This window comes from Haliotis rubra, unplaced genomic scaffold (assembly GCF_003918875.1).
Source record: "Haliotis rubra isolate DU_JTF1 unplaced genomic scaffold, ASM391887v1 Scf125, whole genome shotgun sequence".
Lineage (NCBI taxonomy): Eukaryota > Metazoa > Mollusca > Gastropoda > Lepetellida > Haliotidae > Haliotis > Haliotis rubra.
The window spans coordinates 664,415-683,911 of NW_025765170.1; the positions used below are offsets into that span (position 1 = coordinate 664,415).

General features: G+C 38.4%; 2 protein-coding genes across 6 annotated transcripts in view; one reads left to right on the forward strand and one right to left on the reverse strand.

Annotated features, from left to right (window-relative positions):
• Positions 1-679: 679 nt before the first annotated feature.
• On the reverse strand, positions 680-10,083 carry LOC124266360 (exosome complex component RRP42-like). 2 transcript variants are annotated; one of them, XM_046701170.1, is made up of 9 exons: positions 9,954-10,083; positions 8,968-9,069; positions 7,111-7,205; positions 5,589-5,754; positions 4,536-4,606; positions 3,195-3,318; positions 2,476-2,534; positions 1,859-1,955; positions 680-1,303 (listed from the first exon to the last, which is right to left on the reverse strand). In XM_046701170.1, the coding sequence occupies exons 1-9, from the start codon at positions 10,008-10,010 to the stop codon at positions 1,199-1,201; spliced, it is 876 nt and encodes a 291-aa protein (XP_046557126.1). In that variant the 5' UTR covers positions 10,011-10,083; the 3' UTR covers positions 680-1,198. The 2 variants fall into 2 exon arrangements, with proteins under 2 accessions (XP_046557126.1, XP_046557127.1); XM_046701171.1 differs by lacking the exon at positions 9,954-10,083 and adding an exon at positions 9,795-9,858.
• Positions 10,084-10,142: 59 nt separating this feature from the next.
• LOC124266358 (palmitoyltransferase ZDHHC3-like) overlaps positions 10,143-19,497 on the forward strand; it is a 115,663-nt gene continuing 106,308 nt past the window's right edge. For all 4 annotated transcript variants that reach the window (XM_046701166.1, XM_046701168.1, XM_046701169.1 and 1 more), the window contains exon 1: positions 10,143-10,256. Coding sequence is in view for 1 of the 4 variants with exons in the window: in XM_046701167.1 (XP_046557123.1) it covers positions 10,255-10,256 (2 nt within the window). In the remaining 3 variants the exon portion in view is untranslated. The remainder of the gene's footprint in view (positions 10,257-19,497) is intronic.

The window sequence follows — 19,497 nt, forward strand, 5'->3', positions numbered from 1 at the left end:
AACATGGAGACCACTCTAAACAAGCCTCTTGAGTAAGCTGCATAGTGTTTGTGTGAGTTCATTTCTTTCAGCCTTCAAGGAAGACAAAGAAGCAACCATGCAAAAATATCCCAATCCACAAACTTTCAAGAAATCTTGAAATGCTCATGGAATTCAGCCATCAGATCACAGATCAGACACCATGAACGCTGGGAATCTAGCTGTTCTCAGCAAAGTGTCCCGCCCCGATATTGCTGGAATATCATTAAAAGCAGTGTAAAACCATACTCACTCACTCACGCAGCAAAGTGTATCCTCTCAGCATGCTTAGAGTCAGCTGGGAGCACATTACAGTATGGAGGATCACCTTGTGAAATGATTAATGGCCATGGAACAAGATCTCACTCAAACCAGATATTTATTGCTCATATACAGTGCCCCTCTGTGTGAAGTTCTGACAACATTTCCACAGGAGAACACTGAACAATCTCAGAACTATAGTTAATAAGGAATGTGTTAGTGAGAAAACTGAGATGTGCTTCATCCAATCAGATCTCAGCTTTCTCAAGCAATTTGTCTTCATTTCTGTTTGCAAAGGAACCCCACACAGTCAGAAACTGAGACATTTCTTCCATGCTACAAGGGTGCGTATGTTATATTGCTCAGAAAACACAGGGTGTATAAAATATACCCAACAAGATAATGGTGTAGCTTTTATTATTTACATTTGGAACTGGATGGTTATAAACCTTTTCTGGTTTGAATGCTTCACTCACTGGTACTGTGACTTTAGCTTAGAAGCCATGCCATGATTGGCTGGTTCCACAGGACTAGATGGATGAGATCTTCATGCAGAGATGTATGATGTGAAAGTATAAGGTTGACTGTAATGGGAGTGGGACAGCCAGAGACTGACATCAGCATGAACCACCCATCAGAAGATGATGAAGCACAATAAATCAGGCCACACACTGTAACCACCTGGTCCCAGATTCATCTGATTACTGTCCATGATCTGACACCACAGCTAAGCTCCTACATTCACTCCTGTAACCACTGTCCTGTCATGCCAGTATATGCCAGGATATTAGATATGGTATGATCTTCAACTTAGTCGCCTCTTACGACAAGCACTTGGTGCTGGGGACCTATTCTGTCCCGGCATCCCCACGGGAGTCCTCTCCTCTCTGCCCACAATATCTGTGGTCCTGTGGTGCTGCTATCGGAGGAAGCCCACAGTCTTCCTTCTGGGGCCTTGCTTCTCTTCTTCCTCAAGGACCTTCATTAGGCTGCTGTTCAAGGCCTGACCAATCTTCTTCCCTGTCTGCAAGTAACCATGGTAACAGTCAGTTCTGATGGACAAACACTGCAATACATTCACATATAAATCCTATACTCTTAAATCAAAATATCATCTTCTATGCAATCCAATCCAATAAATTACAAATTTGTTCATTTCAAACTTGCAGATATTTTTAATCAATTCCAGAAAGCTGATTTGAATCAAACATAGTTATGGCTTACAATCAAAATGTAATATCACTTCCAGACACAAAAAATAAAATGTTTTCAAATGGTTTCCTTACAAATTACACCAAAAAACTGATGCATCGTCCAACAAGTGCTATCAACACATTAAGGGGAGACAATCGGATTTTCTTTGCAGCCAGAACAGTCCTAGGTTAGCCTCTGCCAAATCACTATCTTTATTTCCTTGTCTGTTGTTAAACACCCCTCACACAATATTCCAGCTATACGACAGCAGTCAAGATAATCAAATCCTTACCAGACAATGCATCATAAGCATTGATCTACACTATCATGTATACACTTTTTCAAATCTGAATACCAACAGTGTAATATTTTAGGTAAACCATACCTCCATCATATCAAGCACACTCTCAGGGTCAAGACTGCCACACCCTTCTTTCTTCAGTGCTGTGATTGAACCCTTCTCTGTGACTCCCATCAGCAGTCTACAATACAGAACATCAAGATCATTGTTGGAGAAGTGATGTAAGGAGAATTCACTTCCCTGTATTTGTGACTAACATCTGTCTAATTGTCCAAAACATGTAAAAGGACTATATTCAGAAATAAGATTTTTTTTGTCTCCGCCAGTGGAAATTTTCAGGCCCATTAGCAGCTCTGTTATCTACATCTCAAAATGGCTGTGGCAGCCATTTTGAAAAGCAGATTTCAAACTCTTCAAGATTTAAAACTCTTCGCGATAATTGGTGGAAGGAAGTGTGTAAAATTTAAGTTTCAAAGGAAAATGTTTGTGATGACTGATGCTAGACAAACCGGGTATGACATTATCAGGATTAGTTTATCTGAAATGGATTCCGCAAGTCAAAAAAAATTCTAAAGTCAAAGTGAGTGATGCAGCTTGGGTTTAACAAACAATATTTCACTTACATCACTGTGTGGAAGGAAAAAGGTGAGGATATCTAAAGACAATAGTGGATTGTATTTAGGAAAACAGTATTCCCTTACCTGGCAAGGGTGCATGCCTCTTCCTTTTGACTGGCGTCTACCACGTGATAGTGACCAATCTAGAAAAGTAAAATATTCACATCGGATATTAAAAAAGGAAAAACTATTCACAGCATAAAATGAAATGCATCGCTAAATAGATGCAACACTTTAAGCAACAAATATAACATAAATAGCTTCAGAAATAATGCGATCAGTTAAAATTGTTTACAAATAAACAAAATGTCCAGTTTCAGTTTCCAAGATATCAGCAGTGTGACATCACTGTGATGGCTGCATGGAGTCAGACACACAGGCATGAGAAGGATCCAGGCTATTCTGATGATAATGATGCTCAACTGACATTGTTCCTGCTTGGCGTTAATGGTGGCTGGTTGTGATGTGTTGGTTTGCTTGTTGTTTAATGGTACACACAGCAGTATTTCAGCTATACAATGGCAGCCAGTAAATGATTTAGTCCGTACCAGACAATAAAGTGACTGACATTATGAATGAGTTAGTGAGTGAGTTTTGTTTTACGCCATTTGTAGCAATATTTCAGCAAAATCATGGCAGAGGACACCCGGTTTTGGGCTTAACACATTGTACCCATGTGGGGAGTTGAACATGTGTCTTCGGCATGTTGAAATAAAGCTTTAATCAGGCTACCCCACCGCCCCATTATGAATGATGATACATGACCTTTGTTTAATAAGTGCTTCTTCCTGGTTTGTCCTTACCTTGTTCAGTGTTACTACACAGGGCGCTGTGGCGACATCAAGCCGCTTCACGTCATACGGATCGTCTGATATCTCCAGTTCCATCTCACCACCTTCTTCCTGACTGACTGTCACACTTGGAATTCTGTAAAAGATTCGTATTTGAATAAATTACAGTAAAAATTCAGACTGAAAAGAATATTCAGGAGACAGCCCTTGGGTTTACGTAAGTGGGTGAGTGAGTATGGTTTTACGCCGTTTTTAGCAATATTCCAGCAATATCACGGCAGGGAACACCAGAAATGGGCTTCCCACATTGTACCCATGTGGGGAATTGAACCCGGGTCTTCAGCTGGACGAGCAGACGCTTTAACCATTAGGCTACCCCACCGCCCAGATGATCTGTGGTTGGATTGGAAGCCAGTTCAGTTTGACTTTACAGAACATGAGATAAGATGAGACGCTTCATTACTTATACATATTAGTCACATCTGAGGAAACATAAATCCAGTCTGAACCAGTGTGTAAACCAATATGGTTTCTTAACTGTTTGTTTCAAATATTTTTAGGAGCATTTCTGACGAAAGTCAAACATGCAACTATTAAACCGAACAAAATCTAGTCCTCATTCATAACCTTCATCACTTCTACAGATTGCTCAATCATTTATTGTGCAGATCATTTGATGCTGAAACATGAGACAATGCAACAAGGAATTGTAACTACACAATGCTCACATCAAAATTTGTTCCTTTTAGTTGTCGGATTTTATGAGTGCTTCATCAAACACCACTACAAATGACACAAGAACTGTTCAAGTTTGTGCATTTACCATGTCTATTCAGAGTGAGTGAGTGAGTTTAGTTTTACGCCACACTCAGCAACGTTCTTCAGCTATATATGGCTGGTGGTCTGTAAATAATCAAGTCTGGACCAGACAATCCAGTGATCAACAGCATGAGCATCGATCTGCGCAATTGGGAACTGATGACATGTGTCAACCAAGCCAGTGAGTCTGACCACCCGATCCCGTTAGTCGCCTCTTACGACAAGCATGGGTTACTGAAGGGTCATTCTAACCCGGACCTTAACGGGTCGTCTATTCTGAAGTGAGATGTTCTCTGACTTACTTAATCTTTCCAAATAAGCATATTTTATTACAAAGGAGGAAAACAGACTTGATGAAAATTAGATTACTTTTAGGCAACACAGACAGTAACAGATGAGCTGTGGTTTGGGGTCAGTCGGGGATTAGCTCTGAGTAATAGTTCTCTGAGAGCAATACTGATTAAAGTGTGTATCGAGTTTGGCCTATGGCCTATGGCCTGTGAAATAAACTTCGTCTTGTCATGATGTGATTACCTTGTATTGAACAAAGCAGCTTTGACAGCTATGGACGCAGCATCAAACAGATTGCCTCCACATTCCAACAACTGAAAAATAAGTGTATGGTTTAAACAGCAGTTGTCAAATCCGATTTGCATTTCTGTTAATAGGAATTATGATAACTTATATTCCATCACTATTCTGCCATGTGATAATAAGTGAGTGGGTAAGTTTTACGCTTCACTCAGCGATATTCCAGCTATATGGCGGAGGTCTGTAAATAATCGAGTGTGGACTAGACAATCCAATGATCAACAGCAGTTGGCACTGGGATTCAAAGATGTCAAATCCAATTTGCATTTCTGTTAATATGAATTATGAAAAGTTATATTCATCACTATTCTGTCATGTGATAATAAGTGAGTGAGTTTAGTTTTATGACACATTCAGCAATATTCCAGCTACATGGTGGCGGTTTGTAAATAATCAAGTCTAGACCAGACAATCCAGTGATCAACAGCATGAACATTGACCTGCAATTGGGATACAATGACATGTGTCAACCAAGTCAGCGAGCTAGACCACCCGATCCCATTCGTTGCCTCTCATGACAAGCATGGGCTACTGTATATTCAATTCTAACCCGGATCTTCAAGGGTCATGTATGAATGACCACCTCCATGGTGTAGTGTTTAGAGCGTCCGCCCGGAGAGCGGAAGGTCGCGGGTTTGATCCCTGACCACGTCATACCAAAAGACGTTAAAATATGGTACTTGTTGATCCCTGCCTGGCGTTTGGTATTAATGAGTACAACAAGGACTGGTCGGCTCGGAGTCAGTATAATGTGTCTGAGTGGGGTATTCATGCTTCACTGCGGCATGGTATCTCAGTGGGCTAACACTATAAAACAAGCTTAAGTCTGGGCTAGTAAAATCAGCCGCACATACACATACACACGCATGCACGTCATCATATGAGTGAAATATTCTCAAGCACGACGTTAAACCCAATTTCACCTCACCTCATGTATGAATAAGAAGCTTGAGGAACAAAACCTGACTTTCAGCTTCTATAAAAGTCAATGCTCACCAGAATATCTACAAATAAGACCCAGCACTGTTGCTTGGGGATAACACACAGAGACTGCAGGTCGAGACAGCTGGAACAGTCATAGGCTCGGGACAACATTGTACTGATTTCAGTTGCCAACTCTTCCCCTCCTCGACCCTCAAACTGAGGGGTAGCATTCGCTGAACTGCAAAAAAGAATAATTCCTTGAACATAATGTATGCATCAACAGAGGATAATATTGTAACAAAAAACAAACTATCAACCATACCAATACTTGGCGCCATGCATTAAATATCAGAATCCATGATAGGCATGGTGCTGAAAAACCAAAAACATAACAAGGGCATTTGGACCAGACATGGGATATATCAGTGACAAGCTCTCAAGATCAGTGAGTACGAGTTTTGGCCTCCTCTAGCAATATTGGAGCAGAGGTCACCAGAAATTGGCTTTACATATTACAGCCACTTTCAAGGATGAAATGTATAGTACAAAGATAACCAGCCTGTTCATTCACAGTCAGAGCTCTAGATAAGCTTTTTCCAATCTAGGTATTTTACCCATGGTGTCTGTTATAAATGGGTACTACTGATCTTCAGTGGGCACTCAAATTTTCCGCTACCCACCCTTTTTTTAAAATGTGCTATTTTCTATTTCAATTAAAAAATGTTAAAAAATATAACTATAACCAACTGTTTCTACTTCAGACATCAACATGGTCATTGTTTAAAGAGAAATAGATGTTATGTCTGATCAGGTTAGACATCTGAATACACGTACGTGGCGTACCATCACCAGCTCACACACTTGTAAGGGACAAACTTATCTCTGCCGACTGACAATAAGTGCAGCATAGTCTCATTTCATCAGATTGTTTATTGAAAAATAACCATGGAAACTGCGATTGTTTCTTTCCGTAGTTCATAAAGTGTACATTTACATGGTGAAATTCAATCGATAATATCTACCCGATCCAGTTCGTAACATCTGACAGCTACTTTCTGTTATGCATTTGTTTTTTACTGGTAAGTCAGGGTATGCAAGTCAACAACTAACCAAAATGTTTCTGTAATTTCCTTTGCTTATTTGGAACAATACAGATATATTTCAGTGTGTATTTTAGAAATTTCAATGCGTATTTTACGCAGATACGCAGCATATCTAGACTTCTTCACAATTCATCAGTTTCAGGGTTCTATCAGTGACAAGTGAGTGAGTTTAGTTTTATGCCACACTCAGCAATATTCCAGCTATATGGCGGCGGTCTGTAAATAATCGAGTCTGGACCAGACAATCCAGTGATCAACAGCATGACCATCGATCTGCGCAATTGGGAACCGATGACATGTCTCAACCAAGCCAGCGAGCCTGACCACCCGATCCCGTTAGTCGCCTCTTACGACAAGCATCTATCAGTGACAAGCTCTCAAGATGTACATTATTAAGATAAGCAGACTGTTTGTTCACAGGAAATTGATGATGATACTTGTACTATGACATATTTATCACAATTATCATGGTATATAAGTAAAGTATTTACCAGTCTACAAAGAACTCAAGTCGGCCTCTGTCTGTCTTCTCGGGAGTGGGAGCACTAAGTTCTGCCTTCACACCCACCAGGACATCTGTGTTTGCCTAGGTTGGAAAACATGTGAATAGGTTTTAACTCATGGTGGTGTGTGGTCCTGTGTATAGAGCTCAGGCCCCGATTTCTCGAAACAAGTCTGAGTTTTGACTTTAAGTTCGAGTTTTTACTCAAATTTGAGAAAACGCATTTTCCAGAATGAACTGAAATCGATATTAAATTCAAACATAGTAGATAATTTGAGTTTGGTGAATCGAATACTGAAGTTGTTTGGGCTTTTTTTTATTTTAAAAAAGCAGCTGAGTTAAAATTCAGCTGTTTCAAATAGTCAAACTCAGTTTGAAATTTGAGTTTGTTTCGAGAAATCGGGGCCAGGTCACAAATCAGTTGAAGTTAAGCAACAGAGAGTCCTTGGATGGGTGACCGTGCTTGGCAGCTGGACTCTTGAGAGTTTCTCATTGTTTCTAGGACTTCAGTCCTGCCCCAAAATGAATCTCATGTGATACATGTGGTCTCACCCTAGGCAAGTGAGTTTGTTCAAAACTGCCTGTGTTCATCCAGCAGAAACTGGGTACCCAGTGGGATAAGCCATTCATAACCTTCTAACCTGACTATAACCTTCTAGCGCCTCACAGGCAGCTTGGGTTATCTGAGGTAATAATTTTCTGTGCTATGAGCATGCTGTCGGCGTGGATTTAGTGCAATATAAATGGACTAATTATTAATTATGATTATAAATTACTATTATTAACTCTGTATGAAAAGAATTTCTCTCATACCACTTCTTGTATATAGGGGAAAGTCCACAAGTCGTGCATGAGCAAAGACATCATGCAAAACAAAACCATGGATAAAGATCTGGAAATTTAACCATAGATCTCTCTGCAGATGTTGCGACATCATATTATGACAGACATCAATGATATATCTTGACACAACAAATCAGATAGAGTTATGCAATTTTGGTGGTGGTATCAAGGACTGCCTTCAGCATATTCACTAACTCTTAGTAGTCTTATGAACTTGAATTGAAGTTGATCATTCTTGATTGTTATGACAAGTTTAAATATACATAATGAAAGCTCTCCCACCGACTCTAAGGTGAAGAATGAGGAATGTCATGAGGAAATTCTTCTTCGATGCAACTTGCATATGTGTCAAACATCCTTAAGAGTAATAAGACAGATACTAGACGATCTATACCCACAGAGATTCTTACCCTTTCTAGCTCATATCTAAAGTTCTTGTTATGGCCATACCTATTTTGAAACCAAATTTGGATGTCCCATAGTCATTTTCTTCACGACCAAAACCGGATTGCATTAACCTGAATCACAGGTGAACTGTAGGGCAAATAGGGCTACACAGGAGAGAGAAAATTACCAGTCTTTCTATATGTGAGTGAAGCGAGCAAAGGTTGGCAACGTACTTCACTTGCTTCCGAATGAATTCTACGGATTTGACTCCGCTGGGGTCATTCTTGTGAATTGTCTAAATCCAAGGAGAAAGACCCCTGGCTCATTTTCCTCTTTTTTAACTCATATCAATTCTCAACCCTGTATATATTTTCTTCGGTACGAATTCACTTCTGTTTATCCTGTTGTTTAGGTACGAGCGAGGACAGGTTGTCCAACATTTGGGTACGAGTCTACCTAAACTGTTTCGGTATGAATCTCCATGGGTATGGATTGTTCAGTTCCAATTAACACTATTTTAAATATCCGACACACTGTATAATCTGACATTTTTCCCTGTCCCAGTGAGTGTCGGATTATACAGCTTCCATTGCATGTTATTGGACATTTCACTGACCAGTCTCACTCTGGCTGAACCTGTTGTATTTGAAACTACGTCAGTTTCAATTTCCATGTGACGATAGTCCTCACAGCTTCTCCCATCCTCACGCAGATTGTCCTGCAAACAAACAAGACAAATGTCAAAATATAGAAGATCTATGACATGGTATAGCAATGATTCCATTGTGACAGAGCAGGCATGTGATAATAAAAGACATGTCAGTTGAAGGATAATATCCCATACAATATACATTGGTTGATTGTACTATTCTTGATCTTTTTTCACATGATGAAAAAGCATTAAAAAAAGTTGATTTTTCATTTTAATGAGGTAAATGTTATCAATGATTGGATATGTTCACTTCCTCAAACAACACTCCCCGAGTCTCAATGGCTGACATGTCCGCAGGTTGCTCAAACTTGACTGTAAAGTTTCCAACCGTACAATTACTGGATTGAGACTCGGGTTCAGAGCAGACGTGGCAGAGAAAGTGAAATTCTTCGCAGCTCTTGCAAAGTTGGAGGTATTTCTCTCTGGTCATTATATTTTCAAGAATATTATAGAGAAGTTTGACCCTTTTGACATAAGTCTATGGCCCTTTAGACTTTCCCTTGGCCCTTTTGACTTTTTCAATTTTGGCCCTTTAGTCCTTTCTCTCTCTCTCTCTCTTCCCGTGAAGGAACAAACCTCGCGAGGGGTGTAAATGTTCCTGCGACTTAGGCCTTTTTGACCTGAGGACCATCGCGGCTTTCGGCTAAGGTACAACATTTCCAATTGAATGACAGGTCATTGGTCAAAATATAAATTGTTTATGTGAAGCAGCAAATAGATACTACAGTTACTTCGATTGCCAAATTGTGCCTCTTTCTGCATTCAGCCCTAACCCCAAACTTGGTTGAGTTTCAGTTGCTGACTGCTGGAACTAAAACTCGATGTACACACAAACGAATATACAGCCTACCAACTACGGTAATCAGGTATTTTCGATTATGCGCACTTACTTGGATTCCATGGAGAATAAAAGTCTTCTCTGCTTCACTTAATTGAACGTCAACCATGTTCTTCTCTATAAATCTATATATTTCGTTTTTCAAAACAATCACCTGCCATGTGCATCTCAAACCCGGAAGTCGCTTTACGTCACCACGATTTGTTTACACACGTCATCAATATTTGTGTAAATGGCGGCTTCCAGGATTGCGATGCTTACCTGTTTCTAGGCAAGAGTTGTCATTCTGAATATGCCGTCCGATCTTTGATGCCCTTCTCTTGAAGTATTTATTTCAGTTCCGGTTATAAATTATGTAAGTAAGGTAATCAGATGTATGACTGTTTTTCTTGCTAGAACTATCTTTCTCATTCTTTTCCCCCGCAGCTCATTCTGTTTTTGCAAAAGGGATTAGGGTCCGATCAAATTAACGTGTAGAATATATCCGTGTATAGTCTAAGTAGTCTTTCTCCTAACTCTGCTTTTCCGAACGTATAAACGCGAAAACCCCAATTTCACAATTTATATTTGTATTGACAAGAATACTCATAAGAACCGTCGATTACTAAATAATAGAGAAATAAAATAATAATAATAAAAAATAAAAATAAAATTATAACGGCACAGATTCTGCTAAATAAAACTTGTGCACGGATTCAGTTAACTCCCATTTATGGGATCACAATCTAAGCACTGAAAGTTTTCATTTCTGGTTATCATACCATCTACAAGGCTACATAGCCTGGTTGACAGTACTCAAACACTTATCACATCAAATGTAATCATATTATTAACATTATTATTAATCCATTCATGTAAGGATTATACACAGTTCCATACTCTGCTTTTCCGTCAATGTACATTCATCAACTGGATCTGCGATCACATTGATCATCTCTGACCAACTTTAAAATTCTGCACCACAACATGTTGTAAGGTCGATCTTTGCCACAGGTTGCATGTCACAAGACAAGCAGACAGTTCTGACCTATGTCCACAAGAGTTAAACATAGTGCAGTGCAAATGGGAAAGGAGTCGTTGGTACTGGACACTAATGGAGACCTTGTGGTCACGATGCCATATGGCACACTCATCACTTTCATAAGCTGATGGATTCCATGTTGAAAAGAATCAGCACATAAGGACAGGAAGTGAGAATGGATCCACTCATTAGACGTGGAGTTCATTTCTATCCATGTATGGTGGGGTATTTGACAAAATGTATTGGGTGATTTTGTGACAGAAAAGTTTGAGGGAGACACTGTAATTGTAACAAGGATCATCATAATCACATGTAGGTATGAGGAAGGCGGCACACGCATTGCCTGCATAAAAATGACTTCTTTGATGTGCATTTAAGAAGTTGAGTTGATGAAGACTGATGACAATTTTTATGGATATACAACTTCTTTAGTAACTTTTATTCTGTGAAAGGCGACGTTTCGACATAGATTTTAATGTCGTCAAGCAAGTGATACATGAGAAATAAATAGAGAGAATATATACATGATTTGGTATTACAGTAGATTGGGGATGAGTTGTTTATACAATAGATGAGGCTGATGTACAACGCTTGTATAGGAGATTGAGTAAGTGATTGGAAGCCAGTTAGGTGACATACAATGATTGAATCAAAGCTTATACAGTTGATAGGAAGACAGGAAATATTTATACAGTGGATGGGGTTGATGTACATAGCTTGTATGACATGTTGTATAGAAACAGGTGATGTACACAAGAAATATAATTATGAATTATAGATGATTAATTTATCAAGTGATGGTTGGCATTAGGAATGTAGTATCTTTCGTCTCTGTTGATGGCGGGTCCTATCTTATTGTTTAGTAATCAAATTTTGAAAATTCTGAACGCCATTTTCTTTTCAATGATGTAAATGTCATGGACATTTATCACTTTGATGAAATGTACAATCATAGATATGGTGCAGACCACCTAGAAACACATAGCTGGCATTAAAACCCACAATCATAGGTTTCAAGCTTGCTCCCAGTCTCAGTAAACTTAGGCTCAGTATTATTCGTTACACTGCTATACTGAGTCTAACAAAACCTTGTAAAAGGTCGCGTCAGATAACCTTTTGGACTGACCAATCAGATCACAGCTTACCAAATCGCGAAAGTTAACATTTGCACATACCGTTTGAACGTTTACATAAAAAACTTGAATGATTCCGAATGCTATTTTCCGCACGATCGCAATGAGTAAACAGTTGCTGAAAATAGCGTTTTTGTCAATATTCAAGGATGTCATTGTGCAAAAATATATGTCATTAGAAACCCATAAGCGTATATACTGCAGGTCAAATATCTGTGTTTTATGCGGATTTTCGTTTGTTGATAGATCCGTGTCAGCGACCAGGGAAGAGAAAATCCAAAAATCGTTTTGTAAGTCTCGCCGAATCCTAACAAGTAGTCGTTGTCTGATTGGTTAAATCCGTTCGGCTGTCTCACGTTTGATTGGACGGTCATGGGTCACTTACAGGTTATCTGACGCGACCTTCTACTAGGTTTTGTTAGACTTAGTATAGCAGTGTAACGAATAATATTGAGCTAAGTTTACTTAGACTGGCTTGCTCCAGGAATGCAGAGAGCAAATTTCAATGCTTTAGACAACTGAGACACTAGTATCCACCTTGGCATGGAGCTAAGACAGAGATGGCCATGTTTTCATCTTTCTGAAATGAACAGGATGTAATTAACCTTCCAAGAAGACTGTCATGGAATAACTGGTTTATTGCTTTTTTCACATGAACCCAGTTAATCTCTCAAACTGTCCATACATACATACATTCGGCATTTTGTAAGACTCTTCAAAATGTCCATTTACTGCATATTCAATGTCCAACTTTGCTAGCTTACATTTGAAATTTAACTGAAAGGTTGTCACCCAGATAGCATCATCGTTTGTGTACAGACAGTACAGCATCAACAGGTTTACATTAGAATCACTAAGCAGTTACCCCCCTTTGCTACAAGCAAGAACCAGAACAAATTTTGATGAAAGATGTATAGTTATATGTCTGGGCGCTGCCAATCATTCTCTATTGATGAGTATTATGTAGGAGAGAAATGGCCAGACATTTACACTTATGTTTGCATTGATTCCTAAGTGATACTCTTATATTCCATGTGGATGCTTTTACAATTGGGAATCACACTCGAGATGGATATCTTTAGTCTGAAACCTAAAATAGGCCTACAATTATAGATTAAGCCTGAGACACTGCTGTATGTGCTTATAAACACAGGTTCAATAACAACAGGTCAGCGAAGTTATATCCATTGGTCATCGCAAATCTAAACATGCTAAAGTGGCAGTAGGGTAGCCTAGTGGTTGAAGTATTCGCCCGTTTTGCCACAGAATTGGTCTTCAGTAACCCATGCTAAGAGGTGACTAACAGGATCGGGTGGTCAGCCTCACTGACCTAGTTGACACGTGTCATCGTATTCCAACTGTGTAGATTGATGCTCATGCACTGGATTGTCAAGTCCAGACTTGACTATTTACAGACCACCTCCATTTGGCTGGAATATTGCTGAGTGTGATATTAAACAACAACCAACCAAACAAACAAACGCCAAAGAGCCCAGTTCAATTCCCAACATGGATACAGATTAAGCCCATTTCTTGCCTCTCCCACCATGGTATTACTGGACTGACTGACTGACTGAGTTTAGTTTTACGTTGCTTTTAGCAATATTCCAGCAATATCACGGCGGGGAACTCCAGAAATGGGCTTCACACAGTGAATGGGCAGTGGGGAATCGAACCCGGGTCTTCGGTGTGACGAGCCAACGCTTTAACCACTAGGCTACCCCACCGCCCCTGGTATTACTGGAATATAGCTAAGTGGCATACAACCCTACCCCTTCACTCGCAAACCTGAAGAGTTCCACAACCACTTACAAACTACATAATACACGTTATATCTGAAAATGATCTTGATGTGAGATAGGACTCCATACAATGAGGCTACTATTGGGTCCACACAGTATTGTCACAGGACTGTATCACATGGTATAGGCTTGATGGATCTCCAGAAATGGAATATGATGCTGACAGTAATGATGAAGATTCTACTTAAAGATGATCACTTGTACTGAATCCCACAGTTTCTTACCTCATTCTTGATATAGGTGCCCATTTGCTGTCTAGACGTAGCACTGGATACAGTAATTTTGGCTGTGTTTAACTTAGAATTTATCTCTTAATTTGACAGTACAATTTGGCTTGACAGACAAGATAAGTGTTTGCATGACCTGGTTCAAACTTGCTTGGTCTGCACATTTCGCTAGTTCTTCCTTAGAACTTGTTAACAATGAGGCAAAAGTTGACCAGATGAAAGCGATTGTGGTGTACAGAGTTATTTCTTGTAACAGTTAAATTGAGGACAGACCTTGATTAAAAGTAAACCCTGATAAATTGATAAACTGTACTCAAATGTCTTGAAAAGCACAGCTTAGCATGAGTAGAATTTATAAGTGGTATAATTCATTAAAGTTGAATATTATTTATAGCGATGATAAATGCATCTGAATATGTCTATGTAACCATGGTAACAATGACAGTGCAGTACATTTGTTTCTGTTGCCTGGTGACTTCGTCAGATGGTAATGAAGTCAAGTGGGATGTGTTGAACTCGGGATAAGTTAAACTACAGTCGAACCTCATTTGTGTGGACATTTAGGTCTCATATATTGTCTTGAAAAAAGAGTTTCTGAATATCAGAATCTCTTGCCAATTGCCTTCATAATCACAATTCTATGGGGTCGCACAAATAGCAGCCCTCTATAACTATTCTCGATCAAAAACTATATTATTTCCCTTCAGGGAGCTCAAGGAACTGGGGATAACAAACTTGGTCAATGTAAAATTTTAGACTAACCAAAGCTGGAAATCGCATTCAGGTGGGCACCTGTTTTCTAATATCATTGTCTTGCTTCGACAAATATAACTTTTAATGACCACAAAGTATAACGTTTATGAAATATATGTCCGTTATAAACTAACATTCATTTCAAGACTTTAAAAAAGGTAATATGCTTGTCGCAGGTGTAAATAACAGGGATTAGGCTGATCACACAAGACTTCACTTTAAGCAATATGGAATAAAGTTTTCAATAGAATTAATAAAATACATTAAGAACTTAAATCCAGACATACAATGTACATTAAAACCTGAATGTGTAATGAAGTGAGTAGATTCACACTGTGATCACATGACAACTGGGGTTCCGCTGTATTTATCTGGAGTTGACAATAACAGGGTTGGACTGACTTTGTATTCCTGATCCTTGCTAAGGTTTCTAAACTACTCATTGCTTGGTATATTTAAACAAGGGCAAGCGACCCAAAACCAAGCCACCCCTGGTGATAGGTCTGAAACAAGGACTGGCTTGTTTGTGATCCAGGGACACCAGAAATGGGCTTCACACATTGTTCCCATGTGGGGAATTGAACTCGGGTCTTTGGCATGACGAGCGAACACTTTAACCACTAGGCTCCACTAGGTGTCCCCCACCTTGATATTTATGGAATATTGCTAAAAGCAGCATAAAACCATACTCACTCACTCTTTACCTTCCTCATCATCAGTATCATTTAGGGTTGCATTCCTAAAAATCACTTCTGTGATACTCTGTACATCCTCATCCCACATCATCAATTTAAATTACCTCCCAAATCATCACTTTCTGGGAACCTCCCTAATCATACCTTAAGGGATACTTTCACTATTATCATGATCATCACTTTATGGATACTGCATACATCAATGCTTTTTTTGTCGAACATCTAACAACATCACTTTAGTTTAGAGATTCTTCCCACATCATCACTTTATTCTTCTTGAACATCTTGAGTCAGTTCAGAAGCAATGTCACCATATGTGACTTTTATTTTGTGATAAAAACTTTTATTTGTGTTTATTGTAGAAAAACAAAATGTCCCCTTGGCAAAATTCAAAATTTGGATTTCTGTAAAATATTTTTACGGCAATATTACACTAGTGTAATTCCGCTAGACATATGACATCATAATGGTTTACAGTTATGACGTCACAATGCTAATACCTCTGTCGCAATGTTATTAGACCTTGCTTGACTCGTGGAAAGCTGAGAATCATCATACTTCATTTTCTATCAGTATATGTTGGAGAGTAATAAACAGAATACTAAACTCGCTTCCGTGAAATACCATTTTTATTTAACTCGTGAAAGATTTAGCAGCAAATCATTAACTCGTTTAATAAAATGGTATTACACGGAAGGCCGTTTAGTATCCTCAATATTCCGCTTAATTATATCAAAAACATACCTAAGTCAGGCACAGTTCATATGTTTATAAAATATGGTTCATACCCATCTCAAGTGCAGGTCATTCCCATATGAAATATTATTCTTACCAAAATCAAACATGGGTCATAGTTCTCTCAAATGCCATTCATAACTTTCTCATATATTGTGCATAAAATTGTCAAATACAGTTAATACCTACATCAATTACAGTTCAAACACACATTAAGAGATGAAATATATTTATGGTGAAGATATACTGCCTTATGATACTGTTGTGAGATAGAAAAGAAATTTTCAAACCGGTCATATGTCCCTCGGGCTCAGGGAACATAAACAAACATCGAGGGTACATCAACCCATCGGCCCTGAGGGACCAGTGAACAACTTATTTATCTTACCGAACACCTTAATGTTAATTTTGAATTGTTTGAGGCACGGGTACAAATCTTTTTGTAGCCATCGCTAGATTTTACTGACAAGAAAACAGATTTAGAGTTATCTCCCTTCCATTGATTTGCATTCGCAAAACATCGGTAATTTCCGTACATCATATGTGATTCAATGTTATTCAAGATAAAGAATTACTACCACGAAGTACCAAATGAGCTGCCATTGACAGCGAGTACATTGAAATGTTACCTCGCTTGTAAGCGGGGTACATTGAAAATAATAGAAGAGCGCTCAGCCAATCAGAAAGCGACATGTATGTGTGAGGTAAGATAAAGATGTATGTTGTTAGCTTTAAGCTGTTGAGCGCATGTTTGTTCAGTGAATATTCGTCAAATCTAATGCCATTATGGTTAGTTAACTTCAGTCAAGTGTGTTGCACTAAAACAACCAAATTCTGAGTAATCGAAAATATGTTTTTACAATTGATAATTATTGTTAGTTAACTTCATTCAAGTGTGTTACACTAAAACAACCAAATCCCGATTGTGTTTTTTTACAATCAATAATTGTTTTTAATCTTTCCTTCGATCGATTTTGATTATTGGAACACCACTAACACATACAGAGACTTATCTAGCATTTATCAAGTGCCCTTTCTGTAAAACTGGGACAAAATGATCATGTCCAGACCTGGAATATTTTGAATGATTATTTCTGAAACTCAGAGATATTTTGTCATTTCATTCCATACAGTAATGTGCTAGCTAGTTTAAACTCAATCTGTGATACTCTAGTGGTTTTACTGTCCTTCATTGACAGAATTTATATATTATCTGTATGTATTATAAATTTAGAACTAGTTTTAGTCACGATATGGCTGAAATATTGCCGATGTGACTTTAAATTTTAACTCACTCACTCACTCACCATACAGTAATGTGAAAGTAAGCTCCAAATGGCCTCCTTCTCTACTGGTCTTGCCGATAGTGAAATCAGTGAAATGCAAACCACCCAAACATAGAAGTAGTTCAAGTTACATTGAAGTAGGAATTTTTTAATTCCAATTGGCATTTGTTGCAACATGAGTTGAAAGATGTTTTCTTTATAAGATTCCCATAAACAAAGTCTTTGAAGAAGAAACATATGCTTTAACAAAGGGTAGTTTTTTCGACACTGAAATGTCACACAATGTTCAGCTAGAAATGATAAGTAATCGGTGTTGTGAAGGCTCTTGTGGATAGGGTAAGTATAACAAAAACACTTTATATATACTGAGATTATATTTGTGGGGATTTATTGGGAACACATGGGCTCTGTGGGACTGAACTTTTCGGGACATTATAGATTTCTGAGTACCAGAGTTGGTCTAGATCCATCATTGATGTTTGTCATTATTCACAGAATCACTAGAAATATCCCGGTGTAGGCTTTCTGTAAAGACTTTTTACAATGCATGGACATGGACAGTTTTGACTGATCAGTAAAGATGAAAATAAGATACTTTCCATAAACCTACCTGATTTCCAATATTACTTGTTATTACCCATACGGGTGGGGAGATCCCGTGTAATATCTTTTTGATATTTGCACAGTGTGCAATTTAGTGATTCTCGACGTTGATTGGTTGATCGGATATTTGTACATTTTCATTGGATGCCGGAACTACTTTCACACACTACGTTCATTCATAAAGTTTCATCGATTCATTGATAAATTGACATTATGTAATGTAATCACACATTCCGAGATCTAAAAAAGAAAACATTAAGGTTAAAGAATATGAATATTCTTTTTATTAGACGTTATTATTTTGGAATAAAACTGCGTTATAAATAGTAGTCTTTTTAAATTATATAATCTTTAAAAAAAACACCAAAACAATCGTTTGCATTGTTTGTAAACAAACATGGCCGCCGTTAGGCTAACCCCGATCAAGGTCACTTACCTAGTTAAAGTTGACGGTGACCAAATAGGAAGAGTGATAAGAATTTTACAGCCCTTGAATTACCAAAACCTGTTTGTTGTTGAAACTGAATTCGGGGAAATAGAAACAGCAAGATACCGACTAAAGATGTTATCTGAAAGTGTAACAAGTAAGTCGGACACAGCGTCCATGCCATCGAACCAGAAAACAGCTCCTTTCTTACCGGAATCAGTGCTAAATGTTCTTCTTCAAGATGACTTTTTATATCCATGCATTCCTAATCAATCGAGAGAGGTTGGTCCCAGTAGCCGATGCAGAGATTGACACATTTCATAGACTCGATTCCGATTCGACTAGAGTTATCCTTCTTGGAACTGCTGTACTCTACTAAGACGAGAGTGTAACATGCCTTCCACTGAACAAAATGTTGTTTTATCTTCAAACTTGTTGAGTTTCTTGACAGAAAACTTTTTCTAGATGTATTCGTGGGATGGTTGTCTTTTAGATTTCCCAACTTTTAACCGTTGACTTTCCAAAAAATGACAGGTTTTGCCAGAGTGTGTTTCAACACTACACCGTCACCGTCACTAGAAAAACACGCCAGTCGTGGAATGAACGATGTTCCACGCGACTGACTTGATCGAATAAATGTTTAGCTCTTATTAAGTTCAATGATATATTTAAAAGATCATTTTTATCATATTAACAAATGTTAATTAATTATTCCAGGCATAATAATTTTGTTGTATTTTAAAGCGATTTTATGATGTACTATTTCCATAGCGTAGTTATGTTATTACCGCTGGAGAAGTTAGGTTTAATATGCCGCATGAATACTTAATCAGCTGTTTAAGGTCACAAGTCCTGTCTCCGGGTGGTTTTATTTCGTGGTTCTTCCTTTTAAATTACATTATGGGTAATAAATA

Bases quoted from the DNA above. Each gene is read 5' to 3' on its own strand.
- LOC124266360 (XM_046701170.1), bottom strand. From the start codon at position 10,010: ATGGTTGACGTTCAATTAAGTGAAGCAGAGAAGACTTTTATTCTCCAT. The intron at 7,206-8,967 runs GTCAGTGAAATG...TTTCCAACCTAG, and splicing joins GTTCAGCCAGAGTGAGACTG to GCAAACACAGATGTCCTGGT. The intron at 2,535-3,194 runs GTAAGGACAAAC...TTACTTTTCTAG, and splicing joins GTGTAGTAACACTGAACAAG to ATTGGTCACTATCACGTGGT.